General features: G+C 51.6%; 9 protein-coding genes across 9 annotated transcripts; 5 read left to right on the plus strand and 4 right to left on the minus strand.

The window, feature by feature from the left end:
* Positions 1–507: 507 nt before the first annotated feature.
* On the minus strand, positions 508–2,646 carry BDQ94DRAFT_116905 (mitochondrial fission process 1 family protein). Its single transcript, XM_026763688.1, has 3 exons — positions 2,144–2,646; positions 1,351–1,885; positions 508–1,280 (listed from the first exon to the last, which is right to left on the minus strand). The coding sequence occupies exons 1-3, from the start codon at positions 2,278–2,280 to the stop codon at positions 918–920; spliced, it is 1,035 nt and encodes a 344-aa protein (XP_026620409.1). The 5' UTR covers positions 2,281–2,646; the 3' UTR covers positions 508–917.
* A 473-nt stretch (positions 2,647–3,119) lies between these two features.
* BDQ94DRAFT_153941 (ATP19 family protein) lies at positions 3,120–3,878 on the plus strand. The gene is made up of 3 exons (XM_026768214.1): positions 3,120–3,229; positions 3,366–3,490; positions 3,587–3,878. Exons 1-3 carry the CDS (start codon positions 3,182–3,184, stop codon positions 3,633–3,635), a joined length of 222 nt encoding a protein of 73 aa, XP_026620410.1. The 5' UTR covers positions 3,120–3,181; the 3' UTR covers positions 3,636–3,878.
* A 272-nt stretch (positions 3,879–4,150) lies between these two features.
* Positions 4,151–5,046, plus strand: BDQ94DRAFT_153943 (holo-ACP synthase). The gene has a single exon (XM_026768215.1). It carries the CDS (start codon positions 4,196–4,198, stop codon positions 4,652–4,654), a length of 459 nt encoding a protein of 152 aa, XP_026620411.1. The 5' UTR covers positions 4,151–4,195; the 3' UTR covers positions 4,655–5,046.
* A 1-nt stretch (position 5,047) lies between these two features.
* Positions 5,048–6,755, plus strand: BDQ94DRAFT_153944 (histidinol-phosphatase). The gene is made up of 3 exons (XM_026768216.1): positions 5,048–5,252; positions 5,333–5,491; positions 5,560–6,755. Exons 2-3 carry the CDS (start codon positions 5,333–5,335, stop codon positions 6,352–6,354), a joined length of 954 nt encoding a protein of 317 aa, XP_026620412.1. The 5' UTR covers positions 5,048–5,252; the 3' UTR covers positions 6,355–6,755.
* A 282-nt stretch (positions 6,756–7,037) lies between these two features.
* BDQ94DRAFT_153947 (FKBP-type peptidyl-prolyl cis-trans isomerase) lies at positions 7,038–8,019 on the plus strand. Its single transcript, XM_026768217.1, has 5 exons — positions 7,038–7,276; positions 7,435–7,499; positions 7,587–7,647; positions 7,718–7,780; positions 7,857–8,019. The coding sequence occupies exons 1-5, from the start codon at positions 7,149–7,151 to the stop codon at positions 7,882–7,884; spliced, it is 345 nt and encodes a 114-aa protein (XP_026620413.1). The 5' UTR covers positions 7,038–7,148; the 3' UTR covers positions 7,885–8,019.
* A 129-nt stretch (positions 8,020–8,148) lies between these two features.
* On the minus strand, positions 8,149–10,426 carry BDQ94DRAFT_184901 (putative triacylglycerol lipase (LipA); the record flags this gene model as incomplete). The annotated part of the gene is made up of 9 exons (XM_026774754.1): positions 8,149–8,291; positions 8,359–8,494; positions 8,598–8,902; positions 8,958–9,211; positions 9,282–9,372; positions 9,419–9,486; positions 9,538–9,656; positions 9,719–9,833; positions 9,891–10,426. 9 exons carry the CDS (start codon positions 10,424–10,426, stop codon positions 8,149–8,151), a joined length of 1,767 nt encoding a protein of 588 aa, XP_026620414.1.
* Positions 10,427–11,027: 601 nt separating this feature from the next.
* BDQ94DRAFT_116944 (putative LysM domain protein) lies at positions 11,028–13,540 on the minus strand. The gene has a single exon (XM_026763689.1). The coding sequence runs from the start codon at positions 13,440–13,442 to the stop codon at positions 11,523–11,525; it is 1,920 nt and encodes a 639-aa protein (XP_026620415.1). The 5' UTR covers positions 13,443–13,540; the 3' UTR covers positions 11,028–11,522.
* Positions 13,541–14,471: 931 nt separating this feature from the next.
* BDQ94DRAFT_116950 (protein-degrading AAA family ATPase MSP1) lies at positions 14,472–16,029 on the minus strand. The gene is made up of 2 exons (XM_026763690.1): positions 15,800–16,029; positions 14,472–15,743 (listed from the first exon to the last, which is right to left on the minus strand). Exons 1-2 carry the CDS (start codon positions 15,863–15,865, stop codon positions 14,562–14,564), a joined length of 1,248 nt encoding a protein of 415 aa, XP_026620416.1. The 5' UTR covers positions 15,866–16,029; the 3' UTR covers positions 14,472–14,561.
* Positions 16,030–16,236: 207 nt separating this feature from the next.
* BDQ94DRAFT_184904 (putative chromosome segregation protein (Pcs1)) lies at positions 16,237–18,127 on the plus strand. Its single transcript, XM_026774755.1, has 3 exons — positions 16,237–17,168; positions 17,224–17,661; positions 17,715–18,127. Exons 1-3 carry the CDS (start codon positions 16,268–16,270, stop codon positions 17,936–17,938), a joined length of 1,563 nt encoding a protein of 520 aa, XP_026620417.1. The 5' UTR covers positions 16,237–16,267; the 3' UTR covers positions 17,939–18,127.
* Positions 18,128–18,297: the final 170 nt, after the last annotated feature.

An 18,297-nucleotide genomic window follows, 5' to 3' on the forward strand; every position in this document is an offset into this window, starting at 1 on the left:
TTTTTTTTTTTTTTTTTTTTTTTTTCTTTTTTTTTTCTCTTCTTATTCCCCACACGTTTTGTGCCATTTTCCACTACCCATTCATCCATACCATTCTTACTCTCCTTATGGTGACACAGAAAAAGACCTGCCACCGCAATCACCTTTTTTACTCTTCTTCATTTCACATTTTTTTATATCATTTCTCTTCTTCCTCTCCCTATGATCATCCATCTTCCTTCAGGATGGGACTGCATATTCCTCCTGACTGAACTCACCCCTCCCCTACGCTTTTCTTAATGATTGGGTGGTAGGTATCTGCTGTGACGAGTGAACGCCGTGCTATACTCTCCTACCCCGTGTTTGTTTTTCCTCTTTGTCCGTCCTTTTTTCTCGCTATGTGTACAGATGTATATTTCCTCTTTTTCCAGTAGATCGAAATGCAAGCATGCAAGCTAACTAGCTGGCCTAAGTCACGCTGGTCGGATTGATCTGGCTGGGTTGGGCTAAGCTAGGCTAGGCTGAATGAAAATATTCAATTGTGGTTGATTCTTTTGTAGAGATGAAATTTGTAGTTCTTCTTTGGGGTTTGATGTCCATAGGCAAGTAGGTATGTAGATACGCAAGATTGTTTTGTGTTCATATCCAGATGCAGAGGACCATTGAATAGCAAGTAATAACGCGTCTGACCTGGTCCTTGATTTGATGTGGTGAGTGATGATTGATGATGCTTGGCTGAATGGATGAAATGAGAGTCGAAAAAAAAAGAACACATGAAGAACAACGCTAACAGACTATTATGTACAATACAGAAATGCAGTGGAGAGGCAACCAGAAAATGACCTAGGTAAGTTGTGATCCATTCATCCATCCATCCGTCGCCAATGACATATGAAAACCCCAGGCAAGGAAAAACACAGTCAAAGATAATGAAATGATCACTCTTTCTTTTCTTTCGAGTTAGACCCGAAACCCAGTAACGCCAGCGGGCCGGCCTCGCCGCGCTGCTCACGCTCCTGCATCCGCTGCTCCTTAGCTCGACGGCGGTCCTCCTTGTACTGCTCCCAGGAGAGGTTAGCGTCGTGGCCCATGACTTCGCCGTTGTTCTTCTCGGCCTGGAGCTTAAGGAAGTGGCTGAGGGAGGTGTCCTCATCGTGAGGAGTTCTCACGGCCTGAGGTAGCGGACGCACGGCATCTTCACCGGCATAGGCACGGAGTCCGGTATGGAAGGCCCATTCGACAGCCTCTTCGACGGGCTTGTCGAATAGGTACGGGAGGAAAGGCACGACGGAGAGACCGAGCTAGTTTATTGCATAGTTAGCGGACTATTCCCCATACCGATTTCACATGAACAAATGCGGAGAAACTCACCCCGATAGGCGCCCAAGTGCGGAAAAAGACACTCCGGGAGTTCTTCAACATGCGCCCAGAGTACTTGACCACAGAGTGGATAGTAAAGGCCGGCAGACCCATACTGGCGATACCCTGGAACACGGCGCGCTGGGCCATCACCGTGCGGTAGTCCTCAGCCAGAGGCACGTGAGTCGTGGGCCATGGCATCAGCGTATCGCCGCCTGTTAGGGAGCCAGCGATGTTGCCGGTCACCATGCCCTTGGCGATTTTGTCGTGGGTGAGATCGCTGGCGTCCTTGTAGGCCTCACAGGGAGGAGCCAGGACGCGGCGATTGCGGAGGTAGGCTTTGTAGCCTTCGTGGGCGACATCGCCAATTAGATAGGTCCAGGAGATGGCATAGGCGGATCGCACGAGCCAGGGGTGGGCGACGGGGCGAAAGGATTCGCCTATGTCGGAGGTGTAGGCGACATAGCGGTGGGCGGAGAGAAGAACAGTGCGGAGACGGTTGGCGTAACCGGCGTAGCGGTAGGGAGTTTCGGTGGAGTCTACGGAGCTGTGATAGGAAGAGAGAGAGAGAGATTCAGTTAGTATGCTATGAGTAGCTAACTAGCAGCTGGTGGTGTGGGTGATTCTCCGTTTTGCGTTGCGTTGCTTTTTTGGTTTCTTGCGGGGATCGGAAATGCGGGGAGACACGCGGAGAAAGGCAGAGAGAGAGCTTCTTCGCTTTTTCTCTTGTCCTCCCTTGCGACACCGACAATGTTTGGGATAAAATATGACACTGGAATATGGAAAGAAAAGGTATCAGACATACTATGAGGAATAGATGTCATCGTAGAAGCCGTCGTCGTGGTCGGCCAAGGTTTGTAAATGCGAAGGGAGCTTCTTGCGAGGAATGGGTGGTTGTTGGGCCGCTTCGGGCGTGTCGTCGTGATGCTTTCCCCAGAACATGATGGGATAAAATGCGACAGTTGGATTAATGAGTAACGCTTGGAGAAGAAGTGAGAAGTGAAAAAAAAGTATCGAGGGAGAGAGAGAGAGAGAGAGAGGAAAATAAAGTGTAGCAGACTGAAAATGTGAAAGGAGTGAAGCGAGGAATGAAGATTAGTAGATCAAGGGGGAAAAGAAGTAAAGAGGAGATGGTGACTTCAAATCCAAACAGCTCAAAAGTCAACAGGAGCTCCAGCGAATCCAGGGCCGAAAGAAACCATGGACTGGCAGCATCTTATAGCGCCGGCGATTCGCTGCAGGATAACCGCCAGCAGTAACCGACCAGCAAGCAAGCTCAGCTCATAGCCGGGGAAATCTCCCCGTCTCGTCCAGGGATGATTTCACTTCCCCCGAGGTTCGGATGGGGGGAGCTTTTCCTATACTACGTTACTGGGAGAAGCTGTGATGACACCGCCACAACCATGAGGGTTTGTCAGGTTGGTGGATAAATTAAAACCTACGGTGTACGGAGTACTTTCTGTAGTCAGATGTTGGCTGTAGCTTCTGTATTTGCATCTGCAGGTGTTGTGATACCGCAATTCATCGTGCTTTTAAGGGCATGTCAATCATGCCATCATATCCCGTGATGTCTTCCCGGGACCCTCACGTGTCGGGCACTTTCGGGACATCACGTGAACTGCAGCTAGCTCGCGTGACACATGACTCAGCAAGGTCACTTTGAGTGTGTCTGACTCATTTCTGAGTCATCAAACACGCCAGTCCCAAACAGGCAAGGACCATAGCCGCAACTTCCATCGCAGCCGTCCAACGACTGATTCCCGCTGGACCTCGCATCGCACCGCTACATCCGCCGCTGTGACCTGACCGTTCTCCATTGAACTCTCTCCTCCAATCCGTCATCATGGTCGTCTACTACCAGATCGCCGGCAAGCAGGTCGGCTCCCACGTTGTACGTCTCCGTTGCCGCCCCGTCTCAACCCTTCCCCTGTCCCGGGACCAATCTCTGCCGAGGTCATAACATCGGCCGATGGCACACTCTGCCAGCTGCCTGGGAACTCTCACACTGACTACTTGACTATGTATAGCTCGCCATGGGCGTTCTCGGTGCTCTCTTCGGCGGTGTTGGTCTCGCTACTCGTGGTGGTAGCCAGCCCAAGCCTGCCACCCCTCCCATCCAGGCTTCCTCCAAGGATGAGGAGACCTTCATTCAGTACGTCTCCACCTTTATAACAGATGAACCTATCTGCAATTAGGACTATGAAGGATATGGTTGGGATTTTTGAACTCAAGCTAATGTTCATAACAGGGACTTCTTGAAACAAGTGAACGGAGAAGAGAAAAAGAAAGACCACTAGAATACCGCTTCAATACGGGAATCAGTCGAGGGCAACCTAATTGAAGACGCTCGATGCATGATATCCATGACCGAATGGGTCGTTGGTCAGGGTGGTCTGGATTCTACCCTGACGGGCTCGGGCAGTGTCCTTGAAATCTTGCCTGCTGGGACGGTTTGGCGGTTCCACGGGAGGTGTGAATCTGTACATATAGAGTATACACCGTGAACGTTTGTTCTCCAACTTTGCCGTGTCTGGAACTGGTAAAATCCTTACAAAGAGCTCTATATCGGTGTAGAAAGTAAGCGTGCGTGAAACAGCCACCAGATCATAACCAACAAGAGTATTCATTACCTACTGGAACTAAGACTTCCAGTCAATTAAATCTGTACCCAGTACTCAAATTCACATCTACCAGTTCCTACAGCTTCCCATCCAATCACTCAGAACGTACCAGTCACACAGCCTGCAGTCACCTGACCATATCCAACCTTTCACGATAACATCCCAAACCAACCCACAATCTGAACCTCTCCCGATCCACCCATTCAACCACACCACCACTCACCCTCGCACCAACCATGAAACCAACCCCCTTCCCCTTCGCCCTCAACATCGGCACCGACATCGTCCACCTCCCCCGAATAACCCGCCTCCTCGCCCGCCCCAACTACCTCACCCGCTTCACGCACCGCATTCTCCACGCCCGCGAACAACAAGACTTTCGCACGCGGTTCGCCCTTCCTTCTCTCCCTCCCTTATCCTCCCAAACACCAACTCCTAGCATAAGTATATCCCCCGACATGTCGCGGTGGCTCGCAGGCCGGTTCGCGGCCAAAGAGGCAGCACGGAAAGCGGCGTCCCGCGGCGCGGCGCATATTAGCTGGAAGGATGTGGTGGTTACGGTGGAGGAGGATGGGGGGAGGCCGGAGGTGGTATATTTAGATGGGGAGGGGGAGGATGAGGCAGGGAGGGTAGGGAAATTGTCGATTTCGCATGATGGGGAGTATGTGGTTGCTATGGTAGTGGCGGCGGGGTGAGGTATATTCTTCATAGGAGAGTATATGGGATTTTATATAAGGTTTACGTGCCGGGGAGGGGGAGTATGTGGCGGATGCTAGACTGGGAGTGGGTTTGGACAGTTCAGTGTGACGCTGAGACAAATGAGGGGATGGGCTATGGCTGTGTTGGGGTAATATTTGGATGAAGGGAGGTGTGAAGATGCGCCTGCTTGAGAGAGGAGACATGTGGTAGAGCTAGCTGGCTAGCTACGTATACAGATGGAGTGTATCAATAGATGTATAGTAGAGTACAATAGTAATGGATGCATGATAATCGGTATAAATATCGGCAGTGAAGTGTGTAGGCAGCGTGATCGCCATCTCGTATCTGGAGTCGGAGATGCTGGCGGAGCTGCCGGTCGAGCAGAACATCCGCGCCAGACTGACTCGCCGCAACAACTCCCTGCTTCTTCACACGGCCCTCTTCACCACCCTCCTAGTAGTCCAGGGTCACGTCTCAGTGAGTTTGTCAGTGGCTGACCAGTTATAATTAGCCTGGCCTTCACGAGCTCCGGCGGGTTCTCCCTTATATACCAGCAGCAACAGCAACCCCTCCATCGCGGGGTAACCGGCCGCAGTAAGTGATACAACATCGCGTCGCATCACGACTTCAGTCCACCACATCTACAAGTTGATCACCTACTGATACCTCTCCAGATGCCCTTCACTCATCACAGCCACTCCGGGCAATTCTGCCCCGGCCACGCCAAAGACAACTTGGAAGAAATCATCCAGCTCGCCATACACAAGAAATTCCACACCTTCTGCCTAACAGAGCACATGCCCCGCCATGAAGAAGATTTCTACCCAGAAGAGGTATGTACCCATCTTATCTAACGATACACCCTACCCGATAACCTAACTAAAACAACTAACCAACCCAGATCGAAGCCGGCGACACCGAATCCAGCCACGTAGCCAACGAGGCCGCCTACTTCGCCGAAGCCACGCGCCTCCGAACCAAATACGCCGATCAAATCAACATCCTCATCGGATTCGAGATCGACTGGATCCGGCCGGCCTCGCGACAGCTAATCGAGGAGTCTCTGTCGCGGCACCCGTTCGAGTTCTTCATGGGTTCCGTGCACCATACATTGACCGTCCCCATAGACTATGACCGGCCGCTGTATGAGAAGGCGCGCGCACTAGCCGGTGGAACGGACGAGTTGCTCTTCGAGGCGTACTTTGATGAGCAGCTGGATATGCTGAAGCAGGTGAAGCCGGTGGTGGTGGGGCATTTTGATCTGATTCGGCTGAAGAGCGATGACCCCGATCGGAGTTTTCAGGACTATCCGAGGGTGTGGGAGAAGATTCTACGAAATTTGGACTACGTGGCGGGATATGGGGGTCTGTTGGAGGTTAATTCGGCGGCGTTGAGGAAGGGCATGAAGGAGCCGTATCCGAATGGGGAGATTTGTAAGGAATTCCTGGCTCGCGGAGGTCGGTTCTGTCTGTCGGATGATAGTCATGGATTGGAGCAGGTTGGGCTGAATTTCCATCGCGTGGTGCCGTTCTTGGAGCAGGTGGGTGTGTCGAGGCTGCATTATTTGGCACTGGGGGAGGGTGATGCGCCCGTTGATGCACGGTTTCCTCGGACGCAGATCAAGGAGGTGACATTGGAGGAGGTGAAGAATATGTCGTTTTGGAAGTATAATGGAGCCAGAGCCACGAAGCCATGAATGATTTGAGGGGAGTTGAGTTGACAGGATGCATCACATGCAGGGTGAAATGGGGTTGCATGCATTGACAGTTGGTTTAGTTTTTTGTTTTTGCTTTTCCCTATCTCAGATATCACACGGGAAAAAGAACGTGGAATGACTGATGTTGACGGTGGTTTAGTACGTAGTAGTTGTAGTAGTTCTGCTGGCACTGGGGTCGATGGGCGGCCAGCCAGCTGCTAAAGTACACCAAGCAGAACTGGACAATCAATTATGTCGCAGTGAAAATAGATAAATAATACAGGCGGCACAGGCGGCAGCCAGTGTCATCTAAATTTTGGAACAGCATTTTTAGCTGCAGGCGGGCATGAGGCCACAGCGAGAGGCAATTAATAAGTTTCAACAAGTTAAAGTGAATGAAGGAATGAATGACTGGCCACAGCGGGTTTCCGCGCCAAGCGAACCCACACAGGCGGCGTGAATCTTCCATCATCATCAGTCAATCATCATCGCAATCCCTCGTTCCCCAATATATCAAACCTTATCCCCCTCTTGTAGAAATACCATTAGTAGTAATAATTATAGCAGCAGTAGTAGGGATACACCGCCAACCCAAAGTAATAAGTCTGTAGTAATTGGTCTCGCCCTGAATTCCAAACTATAAATCAACCACTTTCCCTCCCCCCCCCGCCCCCACTTGGTCGATTCTTCTTCGTTTTCTCTCTACCTTCTTTCTATTCGGTTTTCTTCTTCTTTTATTTTCCCTCTCCCATCAATCAAATTCATTTCTGAAAAAAAAAATAACAACTATCACAATGGGTGTCACCAAGACCGTTATCTCCCCTGGCAACGGCCAGCAGTTCCCCCAGAAGGGCGATCAGATCTCCATGCACTACACTGGTTGTCTGTATGATGAGAACGCTCCTAACAAGATGGGCAAGCAGTACGGTTTCCCCCCCCCTCTCTTTTCAAACCTCTGTCCGTCTTATCAGATGTTCAAACGGGGTGGCTATACTGTACTGTATGGCCATTCTAAACGGACAAAAGAAAGAGAACGGAGGGAGTGTAAACTGACATCATACTAACTCAATTCAATCACAGGTTCGACAGCTCCCGTGGTCGCGGTCCCTTCAAGACTGCCATCGGTATTGGCCGTCTCATTAAGGGTATGTTGATTCCTTTCTTTCTTTCTATCTCATAATATATTTTATATGTCAATATGTTTGAAATGACTAAACTAATTAAATGTCCAGGCTGGGACGAGGCTGTCCCCCAGATGAGCGTTGGCGAGAAGGCCATCCTGACCATTACTCCGTGAGTTAGACCCATCCACTGTGAAAGAAAGTATCATAATATGAGCTATTCTCTAATTACTCATGTACAGTGACTACGGCTACGGCGCTCAGGGTTTCCCCGGCTTGATCCCTCCCCAGTCGACGCTGGTTTTGTAAGTTATCCTCCTTCTTCCTCTTCTAATCTTCTTTGCCAGTTAAATATGGATTGGAATGCTGATGTCATATTAGCGAGGTTGAGCTGCTCGGCATCAACTAAACCAGCTATACTACTATGGTATAGTATACTGGCTTAGTGGCGGGAAATTTGAATGAATAAAAACGGCGGCTCTTTGTCGATTTGATATACTAACTAGATCAATACAATCGATCAGTCGAAGTAATCAATCAGTAGACTTTCTTCTATTCTTGATTATAGTAATATTACAGTAGTAAATAGTATAGTATATTCCCATCCTTGATATGTAGTAGTGTCTACCTCTCATTCACACCCTCCTATATACATATAGTAGTTAACAGCAATTTACCGCACAATTGTATTAATATAATCAATCCCCCCCGTCCTAAACGTATCCTTCTCCACATAACTTCCATTCCTCGGTAGCCGGAACACAAAGTCCCTCGGATCAGAGAGATTGTATTTCGGCCAGTGGGGGATACCAGAGACTGTCACCCTCATCAGAACCACACGCTTCATTTCACAACCTCAATAAGATAGAGAAGGGGAACGTACCACCATGCCCATTCGGATCCAAATCCGTCACAAAAGCCGTCCACATCCTCGCGGCCAGATTACCCAACTCCAGTCTTGCGGGATCACTTCCCAACGGAGTGATGTTCTGCACAGGGTTGGCGAAAACAAACGGGATCTATGCATGCACACAGTAACACATCATTAGCATAACCAACCAACCAACATCATACCGCAGGGAACTAAATAATCAAAAGGGGAAAGGGAATTGATGGCATTACCTCAGCAAAATGCGCCACCCCAATCGTACTCGAATCATTCAACGCAGCGACATCCCACCGATACGCAAACACTTGCTCCTCATACTCCTTCATCTTCTGACTGAGCAACCTCCTCGGAGCAACCATGCACAGATCGCCCGCCATCGACTCGTAGCGCTTATATTCATACCCCAGCTTCGGCCAGGTCGTGTTGCCCCATCCGTAGGGACAGCCTAGGGCGGAGATGTTGGGATAGTGCGATAGGAGGGTCGTGGCTTGGGTTTCATTTAGCACCCAGCGTTTGGATGCTATCATTTTCATTTCACCTTAGTATCTCGTACTATATATATCTCTTGGGGATTGGGTGGGTGGGGGGCTCACCCATCAACTGCTGGATCGCTTCGGCATCAGTGTTCACGCCCGTCGTACCGAAACTCACGCCCTCGTCGGTGTTGGTGCCGTGGAGGATGGGGACCTTGGCAAAGCGGCCCTCCGTAATGCTGATTTGGGGATATTCTTTGATGAAGGTGCCGTCGATGGTGGCGAACCATTCCAGGCCGATGTCTGCGGCGGTGTAGATCGTTGAGAAGGGGACTTCGCGGAGGCATTGGAGGGTGTTGCTTGAGGTGGTGCAGCTTTCATGTACTTAGTATATCTACTTATGGTAGTAGTTTGTGTTGTTTTGGGTTGTGGAGGAGGACATACTTGGTTGCGTTTACGATCTGGTCGTACATCGGCTGGTACCAGTCTGTGCCGTTGTAGGGGGGCCCGACTGCGTTGCCGGACTCCATGATGGCTATGCTGGTTAGCAAATGAGATAGATGGGAGGAAAGGGTGCATACCGGCTCTGAATAGACCCTCGTTGTCACCGTCGTTGGTGATCAGGTGGGCTCCGACGCTGTAGGCACCACTGTACCATGTCAGGCGCTGTGTATCACATGCTATTAGGGTACGGACTCACGCTGATTCTCCCCAGATGGTGATCTTGTCCGGGTCACCGCCAAACGCCTTGATGTTCTGTTTGACCCAATGCATGGCGACGCGCTGATCACGAAGTCCTAGGTTCGTGTTGCCGGATTCCTACAGATGTCATGTCAACTGAAACCCATAATATGTACTTGACGGTGAGGGGAGAAACGCACCATAACTTCGACAGAGTCAAGGAATCCAAACGCAGCCACACGGTAATTGATCGAGACACCCAAGACAGGCTTATCATTCAACGCACCCTGGCGAACAATATAGCTCATATTGTACCTTGCACCTCGTCAGCATCAACCCCACACAGCACAGCACAAAACTATAGTATCCTACCTCGGATCAGCAGTCGCACCCTGCACCCAACCACCACCAAAGATCCAAACCATCACAGGCAACAACTCATCCTCATTCTCCCTCTTGGGCCGAATTATATTCAGGTTCATACAGTTCTCATCGAACCGCGCATATCCTTCCTCCGCCAGCTCCGTCTCATCGGATCCATACCCGGGGCAATCATACCCATACTCCGTGGCATTGTAGAGCACGGTCCCCGAGGAAGTCTGCAGTCCGGATGCTGAGGAAGCATGATACACCCCGTTGTCGCTGTCATTGGCGCGATAGACGGTTTTCAACGTCGATGGGGTGAATCGCACGGGCTCATCCGCAAACTTGATACCCAGGAACAACTCCTGCTCGAACTCGGGCAGGGAACGGCCGACGAAGACGGTGTTGTTGAGGGTGGCTGTTGGGATTGAGGAGGTGTTGTTTCCTGCGTCTGCTCTTTTGATGGTAGGGGTATTACTGGTGTCTAGAGCTGAGGCTAGGGTGCTGCTGCCCAGCAGGGAGAGCCAGAGGAGTGCGCTCGCCATGGCTACTAAGTTGCTGGTCTCTGTCAACTCAGTCTCTGGAGAATATCCAGCCAGCCAGCTACGAGACGAAGTGAGGACCTTTATCAGGGAGCTAGGAGTGGCAACAAGCAGCTGAATTTAGTCTAATTCTCCGACACAGAGAACACATGACTCAGGGATTGAGACTCGCAATCATAATTGATTAACGCCGAGCTGAGCTAGTCTTACTTTTAACATGGACGTGGGGCGTCCATGGTATTGAGGAGGATGGGGATGTCTATCAGTTGGATTGATGTCGTTTGGAAAGGGCATTTTGACTACGAATGGTTAACATCTCCGAAGAAACAAGAGATTCAAGCTTGATTGCTTCAGGGATGGATGTATTATGCGGGGATGATGTTGGGGTGCATGCAGCAGCAGTCGTGGCTTTGCAGCATGTCTGATGCAGTTTATAGGTGGAAAGTTGGTGATGAGGAGCCAAGACGCGGCGGGAGGTCCTAGTGAGGAGCTAAGGGCTTAGTTTCTCCGGCGGTAGAAAGACCCTGGATGTAGACTACCCTGGCTGTGGAGTGGTTGTGGATGATTATGGACTCGCGCTTAAATTGAATAAGTTGTGGTTTGTCTCGGATATAGAGCAAGAGTGGACGATTGAGTGGGGATGATGATCAACTGACTTTGCAGTGCACAAGGAGGATAGGACAGACTATACACAGTATATTATTCTCGCCCATCGCCATTCTCACCCTTCGGCGCCATCAGGGTATAAGGGATGGCCGATGAGGATGAGGATGGAGACACGCATTGCTCTAGTTATATCGACCACCATGCCACCGGCACTCTCTTCTAAGTACAGAAAACCAAGATAAACACAAGATCCCTAACACCAAACAGTCAGTCGGCCACATCAATTATAGTCATAAGACGACACGCATCCCCGGCGCGCCGTGCTATGCTTCAAAGTGCACGCGTAGTTGGTATCGCCCAAAGTTAAATACCTGCCCAACATGCAGCCACCACTGCAGTCGGGCTAAAGAGCACAAATAAGTATTATGAAACAACAAATCAAGGAGCAAGCTTCCGGTGCACGTAGATAGCGCGCTCGGATCGTAATTGCCCGTCAATCATCTTTCGCCCTGTCCCCCCCAGAACGAGTCCGGCTCGTCCCAGGTGAAGGGCTGAGGAAACGTCCCCGCAACGCTGTTCCTTCGTGAAGGCTTGACCCCGACCGTAGCAAATCGGGTCTCCACCGAGGCTCGGAGATCGCATTCGACGAGCTGCGAGACTCCATCCCATCGTTCAGCTCGATGAGATCGCCGTTGCCGCGTCGCCCCATGGCCTGTGCGGGGTCATGGGTTGCCGGGCCTTGCGTCTGTTGCAGTTCATTCAAGCTGGCCTTGGCTCGGGTCGTCATCTTCCTGACCCAGGACTCTACTGCTCCGCCAAGGTTGTCCAGACTGGTTGGGGTGTTCGCGGCCGCGGTCGACGCACTTTCCGACGAACTTTCAAAATCCGGTGGGCGTGCCACGGGCGCAAGATTTGGCAAATGCTGGGCAAAGAATTTGCTAAGTCCGTCCATGGCGGGGCCTGGCGCATTTGAATCATGGTCGAGAGTGCCAACGCCAGGTCCCGACAATTGGATGTTGCTGCGCTGGCGTTGATGGCGAATGCCCGGCCTGCCCTTAGAAGAGGTACGTGATGCAGACGAATCAGCATGCGGGCGAGCCCATGGAGGAATAACTGGCTGCGCCGATGCCGACTCGATTGGCGAAGGCGACGAAGGAGCGGTTGTGCCTCCCCGGCCTGACAATGGAGACGACACCGAGTCCGAATAAGAAACGGATTTCCGTCGCGTTCGTGGGAAGAAACCCAACGCTCTCCGCGGGACGCGGCCGATTTCAACCGGCCCCGAAAAGCCCTCGATATGCACCCATGACTCGTGCTTCCAGATTCGGTCACCTTCGATCTCCGCTGCAGGAGATGCAGATGTTGCTCCCCCGGCAGACGTAGGCGCTGAAGTAGGCGCTATCGAGCTGCCGTTCATATCTTCCAAAGACTCGCGTTCCTGATGATCATCTCCTAGCAGATCCTCTCCCATCTTAGGCCGGATTGGGCGTCCTTTGATCGAGCACGAATCAACCGGCAGGAGGACGGTTTTTCGGCCCTGAATGCTATCGCTGGGCCAGAAACCGTTGGCCTTTCGGAATACCGCAGGCTGGCACCCATATCGTATCGTAACACCGGTAATGGTATCTGTGGATTGTACATGATGTATATAAGCTAAGGCGTCCTCGTCGAGGTCAGGGTCAATATTCGAATGGCCCGTCCGATCGCTGGAATCCCGGCGTTTGTGTCGCGGGGTTGTACTCCATGCCGGACCCGTGTCTGCCAATAACAGGGCTTCCCTTTTCTTTGCCTGTACTAGTGCCTGTCTCTCTTCCTGGGTTCCGCTTCCAATCTCCGGTGTAGACGGGGCCGAGGGACCCCAGGTTGCTGGGGTCGACGTTCGTGCAGGGGGTCTCATATAAGGATCTGGGCGGGAAGGTTTCCTCACATGCCCCCTAGCACTCCCGTTGGTAGTGGCTGGCCGTGCAATATCGCTTCCTAGTACTGACGAGGCTAGACTCTGAAGCGAGGTCCATGATGCATCAATAAAGTCTACAGCGGCTCGCGACGACTCAGCAAACATTATTCCACTTTCCTCCTCACGGCAGAACCCACCTAAGGAGCTGTTTCCTTTGCTACGGTTGGCAGCTTCGGTTGCTCGAGAGGGATGTCTCATGGGTATGGGGGACACTCCGCGGGACGGGTTAGGTGAAGGTGTAGCACCGCGGGAGCGAACAGCGGAGTTATCGGGGGATAACATCGACGACAACCCGGAGGACTGCATTTGTTTGCCATTCTCGTCGACTTCATCCTCTGTGAATGATATCAGACGGCGGTTGCGCGATCGAATGGTCGAGGTGGATCTTCGGCCGGTATTTGTCGTGCTCGCGGTCCCAAGGCTAAAGAGGTCGGCAAAGCCGCCGTTGGAACTCATCCCTGGCGACTAAGGGGGGGCGATAAGATAGATTTAAGGAGGGGCGGGAGTCGTCAGGTCACCGGCAGAAGCTCAGCGTTGTGTGTGAGATCGCCCAGGCACAAATTGCCATCGGAGGTCTCTACGACAGACCATTCGTCATCCGGGCGCTGTAGTTATCGCATCCGTGTCCTGAAGCTCGGAGCTAGCACGGGATCTAGGGAGCGGCGATATCACCAGTGTTTCGAGTAGATGAACCGGGGTAGAAGTCCAGCCGCAGGATTGTCCGACTCTGAACCCAGGGGATGGATGACCACGAACTGAGGCGGGTAGGGGGGGAGGTTGGGGTGGGAGGAAGTGTGGGAGGAGACGCGGGATAAGGAAGAGGAAGAAGTATGGAGTTTAGCCTCCTGTGATGACGACTCAAGTCGGCAGATCAGACGTCGGCAGGGCGGGGTGGCTGTCTCATGCTCTGCTCGGCGGAACAAGGTGAAAGAAAGCAACCGGGGATTTTCGGTGCTTGCGGATAATTCAGCGGGCAACTGCAGCGATTGAAAAGAAGAAGAAGAAGAAGAAGAGTTTGGTGGGCAATGCTTTTGATCGGCAAGATGCCTTCCCAGCTGAAGCGGTGCTCTGAAGTCCATCGCTGAGGCCCGTAATTTGCTCTCTTGACGTCGGCCGGTGGCGTCCCGATACGCCCAGAGTACCGTATGGCAATACCACCTCCACGGATCGGCAGCGTTTGCCTTGAAACTTGGCTTGATTACTGGCCACGTAGACCCTGATGAGGATGAGGATGGTGTTTATCAATTGGATTCTATCTACTTTATACAGTACAGGCTGGATGATGGAATTCATAATCCTGATCTCGTCAGCGGGTATATCGACTCTCTATCCGTTCACAGGGCGGCCGTGGCATCCTTCACGGACTCGGTAGTACATCCTCAATTGAGGACGTAAGCCACATACAAATCACAGCCATTAAATCCGATAGTATATCCACAAAGAAAAGAAAAAGAAAGAAAGAAAGCAAACAGGAATCCTAACGCCTTGCCCTTTACGCGGTACTGAGTCAAAAGGGACGCGAGATTATCTGCACAGTCATACAATACTTATTCAAGAAAAACAGCTGGGAGCAAGCTACTCAGGAGGTTCGGCCATCTCTGCGGGTGTTCGTGCTTCAGCTTCAGATGCCGCCTCCGATTCAGTACTCCATTCCTTCTCAGAATTGGCTTTGTTCGACAGCTGGGCAGGCGGGGGAATGACCCGGACACCGCCGGCGCGCGAGAAGAAGTCTTCCGTACGCAGCCCCCGGACTTCTTTGGGATCAACAGCTGTCATTTGTTGCCCAGCTGCCTTTTTCTGGCGGATGAGTTCGCGCACCGGTACCATGGCCGCATCCCGGCAAGCCTCCTTGATATCGCTTCCCGACATACCCGCCATGCCTTTCACCAAGTAATCGAGGTCAAAGTTGTCCCGGTCAACCTTGGTATCTTTCAGGATCAGGCTGAGGATTCGAAGCCGCTGTGCTGCAGGAGGTAGTGCGACAGGAAACTTCTTAGGCATGCGGCGGAGGATAGCCTCGTCGATATCGCCTATGCGATTAGTGGCACCCAGAACGACCACTCGCTGCGGCTCGCCCATCGAGTTAGCTGAAGTAAGACCGTCCCAGTGAGTCATAAACTCGGCTTTGACCATGCCGCTGGCCTCGTGCTCGCCGCTCCGTCGGGTTCCCAGCACTGCATCAATCTCATCGATGAAAACAATCGAGGGCTGCAACTTCCTGGCAAGCGAGAACACAGCATTGACCAGTTTGTTGGAATCACCGTACCATTTCTCAGTCAGGGTAGAGATGTGAAGGTTGATGAAACATGCCCCGCTCTCATGGGCGAGCGCCTTAGCAAGCATGGTCTTACCGCATCCAGGCGGCCCGTATAGAAGGACACCGGATGGAGCAGTAAGAAGCGATGACGTCGAAGCGTAGAGATGGGGCATTGTGAGAGGATAGATGACAGACTCCTTCAGCTCCTCGATGATATCGTCCAAACCTCCAATGTCTTCGAATGACACCGGGATATCGTCGGGAGCGACTACGTCCATAGCAATAGCCTGTTCATATTGATTGAGGACAAGATCTCCTCTCTTTGGCCGGCGCCCGCCTTTACCCCCGCGACGCGGTGAGTCCTCATCTGACTCGTCTCCTCCATCGAGCTTCCGTAGGATGGCGGCCGACTTGCGTTTTTGTTCTTCTTTCTTTTGAGACTCCGGGTCGAAGTCAAGGCGGGATAGGAGATAGCGAATGAGGAAGTATGCAGATGCCGACTGATAGCGATGACGAGTTAGTCGCAGAACAAGTCTGCCAGAACGTTTGGACTCACGGTGCCCGCAACCATCACCAATTCCTGCAAGAACTGCTGCCATCGGGGACCGCGCGCTGAAGCCATGATGACAGGATAGCGGAGCAGATGTCCGATCACTAAGATAGTCCAAGATCAAAAATATATATATCTGCAACGCTTATCGCCCGTTAGTGAGTGCCCCGAATCCAGCAGCGGCAAGAAGATCGATTAAAGCTGTAACGATGCATGCGATGGGGGTCGGACGGCCGTCGGCGACAGCGAGCGCAGGTGTGGCGCTGAGCGGTCGGAGACGTGGCTTTGCCGACGGCGTCACATGCTTCACTGCCACAGTGTTGTTGTTTGCGGTCGGGCGGCGGAGGAGCTCGCGCGCACGCGGAGCTCAGTGTGACCCTCGTCGCGTCCATTCCCCCCGCAATTCACGACACGCCGTTTTATATATTCCATTTAACTTATCACTCTATATAGGCCATATATACCGTTCTCACAATGCCCAAACGAAAGGCTGCTGCTGCGCTATCCGGTTCGGCCGGCGATGAGGATCCCATGCAAGCTAATGACTCCGGAAGGGAGCGCCCTACGAAGAAGCAGAGAGGAAGGCCTCGGTCGAAATCTGCAGAGATGAAACCTCAAATGCAGTCCGGGCGCGATTCCAGTACGGCAGCTCCGCAAGCCTCCGAGGCACCTACGAGAAAGAGCGGCCGCAGGGGCAGACCCAAGGGCAGCAGAAGCTCGGTGCAAGCAACGCAAGACATCTCAGAAGAGCAGGCCGAGGTCAGGGAATCGGAACATGAGGCAGACGATCAGGAGGCAGAAGGCGCCGCTGCCTCAAACGATGAAGCAGACGGTGCGCAGGACGTTGCGAAACCAACAAAAGCCACCAAGTCCACGAGAGCTGCCCCGCGTGGTCGGAAGAATGCCACCATAAGGAACTCGGTTCAGACAGATGGTGGATTCGAGTACACTCCATCAACCGGCCGACAAAGCAAATCGCTGGACAAGCCTGAAGATAGACCAGAACCACCCAAGAGACAAAGACGGAAACCCGAAGTCGAGGAGAACAACGATGCACAAGATAATGAAAGCACTGCCCCGGATGTCGTGGATGAGACTTTGCTTCAAGATGCGCCGATGGAAGCCCGGTCCGTGTCACGCTCTCCCACAAAACGCCGACAATCCCAGAAAGGCATATATAGCTCCCCTTCAAAGTCAAGGCTTGGAGGAACGACCGAGGCCAATGTGGAGCCCGAGTTGCGTCGTCGGATTGGTGAATTGACGAAGAAATGTGATACTCTTGAGAATCGCTATCGGAATCTTAAGGAGATTGGCATTGTTGAAGCGAACTCGAACATGGAGAAACTACGAAAACAGTGCGAGTCGATGACAAATGGTGAGTGGTGCTGTGACTATATTTTCCTGAAATCACCAATACTGAATGTTGCTAGCTTCGAACAACCTGATCGCTTCCTTGAAGGCAGAGTTAGAGGCCCAGAAGGCACTTGGTCAGCAAAGTCGGTCGCTCCAACGACAACTGAAGGAACGGGATGCCGAAGTAGCTCAGTTGAAGTCGCAAGCTGAGGAGGCGACGGGTCAGCTCTCCTCGGCACAGACTGAGGTTAAGGCTTTGCAGACAAAGCTTGCCGCGGCTCGTAATACTGCCGCAAGCCTTGAGAATGCGGCCAGCAAGATTCCTGGAAGTGCAATCAAGAGCGGTGCCAATCGTGCGAATGCTGCTGCGGTCACTGCCGAAGCCGCGCAGGCAGCTCAATTTGCGCAACTCAAGGAAGATTTGTACACTGATCTCACGGGCCTAATTATCCGTGATGTCAAAAAGCGGCCGTCTGACAATCTATATGACTGTATCCAGACCGGTAGCAATGGCAGTAAGTTCTTCTTGCCCCGTGGCGGTTCGATACAAGTGCCTAACAGATTGCAGCCCTCCATTTCAAGCTCGTCGTGCCCCATGTATCAACAGCCAACTTTGAAACTGCCGAGTTTCAATATATCCCACTGTTGGATGAGAACAGAGACCGTGAGCTGGTTGATGTTCTTCCCGAGTACTTGACTGTCGACATTACATTTGTTCGCCAACAAGCATCGAAGTTCTACACCAGAGTGATCGATGCGCTGACCAAGCGGCGGAGTACTGCTGCCATCTGATCGCTCAGAGGGTCATTCGTGTACAAACCTAAGTTTTATATTATCGTGGTGATTGGGCTTTCTTTGTGAAAATTTGGATTATCTGGGTTGAGTCTTTTTGGAGTTATTCCTTATCGCATAGCAGACGCCGGGTCATTGCGTTAGGGCGCTTTCTGGAGCGATTCCATGCTTTTTCTTATGTTATTCCTCTTTTTTTTTTTTTTTTTTTTTTTTTTTTTTTTTTTTTTTTTTTTTTTTTTTTTTTTTTTTTTTTTTTTTTTTTTTTTTTTTTTTTTTTTATTATCCGATTTTGTGGGAATAACATGGTATTTATCCGGTTATCAGATGGTGGTTCCCAGTGCCAGAAGATACTATCAAGT

Source organism: Aspergillus welwitschiae (assembly GCF_003344945.1).
Source record: "Aspergillus welwitschiae strain CBS 139.54b unplaced genomic scaffold BDQ94scaffold_60, whole genome shotgun sequence".
Taxonomy (NCBI): Eukaryota; Fungi; Ascomycota; class Eurotiomycetes; order Eurotiales; family Aspergillaceae; genus Aspergillus; species Aspergillus welwitschiae.

Excerpts from the sequence above, each read along its gene's own strand:
- BDQ94DRAFT_116905 (XM_026763688.1), bottom strand. The coding sequence starts at position 2,280 with ATGTTCTGGGGAAAGCATCACGACGACACGCCCGAAGCGGCCCAACAA. Across the intron at positions 1,886-2,143 it reads GATGACATCTATTCCTCATA|CTCCGTAGACTCCACCGAAA; the intron begins GTATGTCTGATA and ends TTCCTATCACAG. Across the intron at positions 1,281-1,350 it reads GCACTTGGGCGCCTATCGGG|CTCGGTCTCTCCGTCGTGCC; the intron begins GTGAGTTTCTCC and ends GCAATAAACTAG.
- BDQ94DRAFT_153941 (XM_026768214.1), top strand. The coding sequence starts at position 3,182 with ATGGTCGTCTACTACCAGATCGCCGGCAAGCAGGTCGGCTCCCACGTT. Across the intron at positions 3,230-3,365 it reads AGCAGGTCGGCTCCCACGTT|CTCGCCATGGGCGTTCTCGG; the intron begins GTACGTCTCCGT and ends GACTATGTATAG. Across the intron at positions 3,491-3,586 it reads GATGAGGAGACCTTCATTCA|GGACTTCTTGAAACAAGTGA; the intron begins GTACGTCTCCAC and ends TGTTCATAACAG.
- BDQ94DRAFT_153943 (XM_026768215.1), top strand. The coding sequence starts at position 4,196 with ATGAAACCAACCCCCTTCCCCTTCGCCCTCAACATCGGCACCGACATC.
- BDQ94DRAFT_153944 (XM_026768216.1), top strand. The coding sequence starts at position 5,333 with ATGCCCTTCACTCATCACAGCCACTCCGGGCAATTCTGCCCCGGCCAC. Across the intron at positions 5,492-5,559 it reads AAGATTTCTACCCAGAAGAG|ATCGAAGCCGGCGACACCGA; the intron begins GTATGTACCCAT and ends TAACCAACCCAG.
- BDQ94DRAFT_153947 (XM_026768217.1), top strand. The coding sequence starts at position 7,149 with ATGGGTGTCACCAAGACCGTTATCTCCCCTGGCAACGGCCAGCAGTTC. Across the intron at positions 7,277-7,434 it reads CCTAACAAGATGGGCAAGCA|GTTCGACAGCTCCCGTGGTC; the intron begins GTACGGTTTCCC and ends ATTCAATCACAG. Across the intron at positions 7,781-7,856 it reads CCCCAGTCGACGCTGGTTTT|CGAGGTTGAGCTGCTCGGCA; the intron begins GTAAGTTATCCT and ends ATGTCATATTAG.
- BDQ94DRAFT_116944 (XM_026763689.1), bottom strand. The coding sequence starts at position 13,442 with ATGAGTTCCAACGGCGGCTTTGCCGACCTCTTTAGCCTTGGGACCGCG.
- BDQ94DRAFT_116950 (XM_026763690.1), bottom strand. The coding sequence starts at position 15,865 with ATGGCTTCAGCGCGCGGTCCCCGATGGCAGCAGTTCTTGCAGGAATTG. Across the intron at positions 15,744-15,799 it reads TGGTGATGGTTGCGGGCACC|TCGGCATCTGCATACTTCCT; the intron begins GTGAGTCCAAAC and ends CATCGCTATCAG.
- BDQ94DRAFT_184904 (XM_026774755.1), top strand. The coding sequence starts at position 16,268 with ATGCCCAAACGAAAGGCTGCTGCTGCGCTATCCGGTTCGGCCGGCGAT. Across the intron at positions 17,169-17,223 it reads GTGCGAGTCGATGACAAATG|CTTCGAACAACCTGATCGCT; the intron begins GTGAGTGGTGCT and ends GAATGTTGCTAG. Across the intron at positions 17,662-17,714 it reads CCAGACCGGTAGCAATGGCA|CCCTCCATTTCAAGCTCGTC; the intron begins GTAAGTTCTTCT and ends AACAGATTGCAG.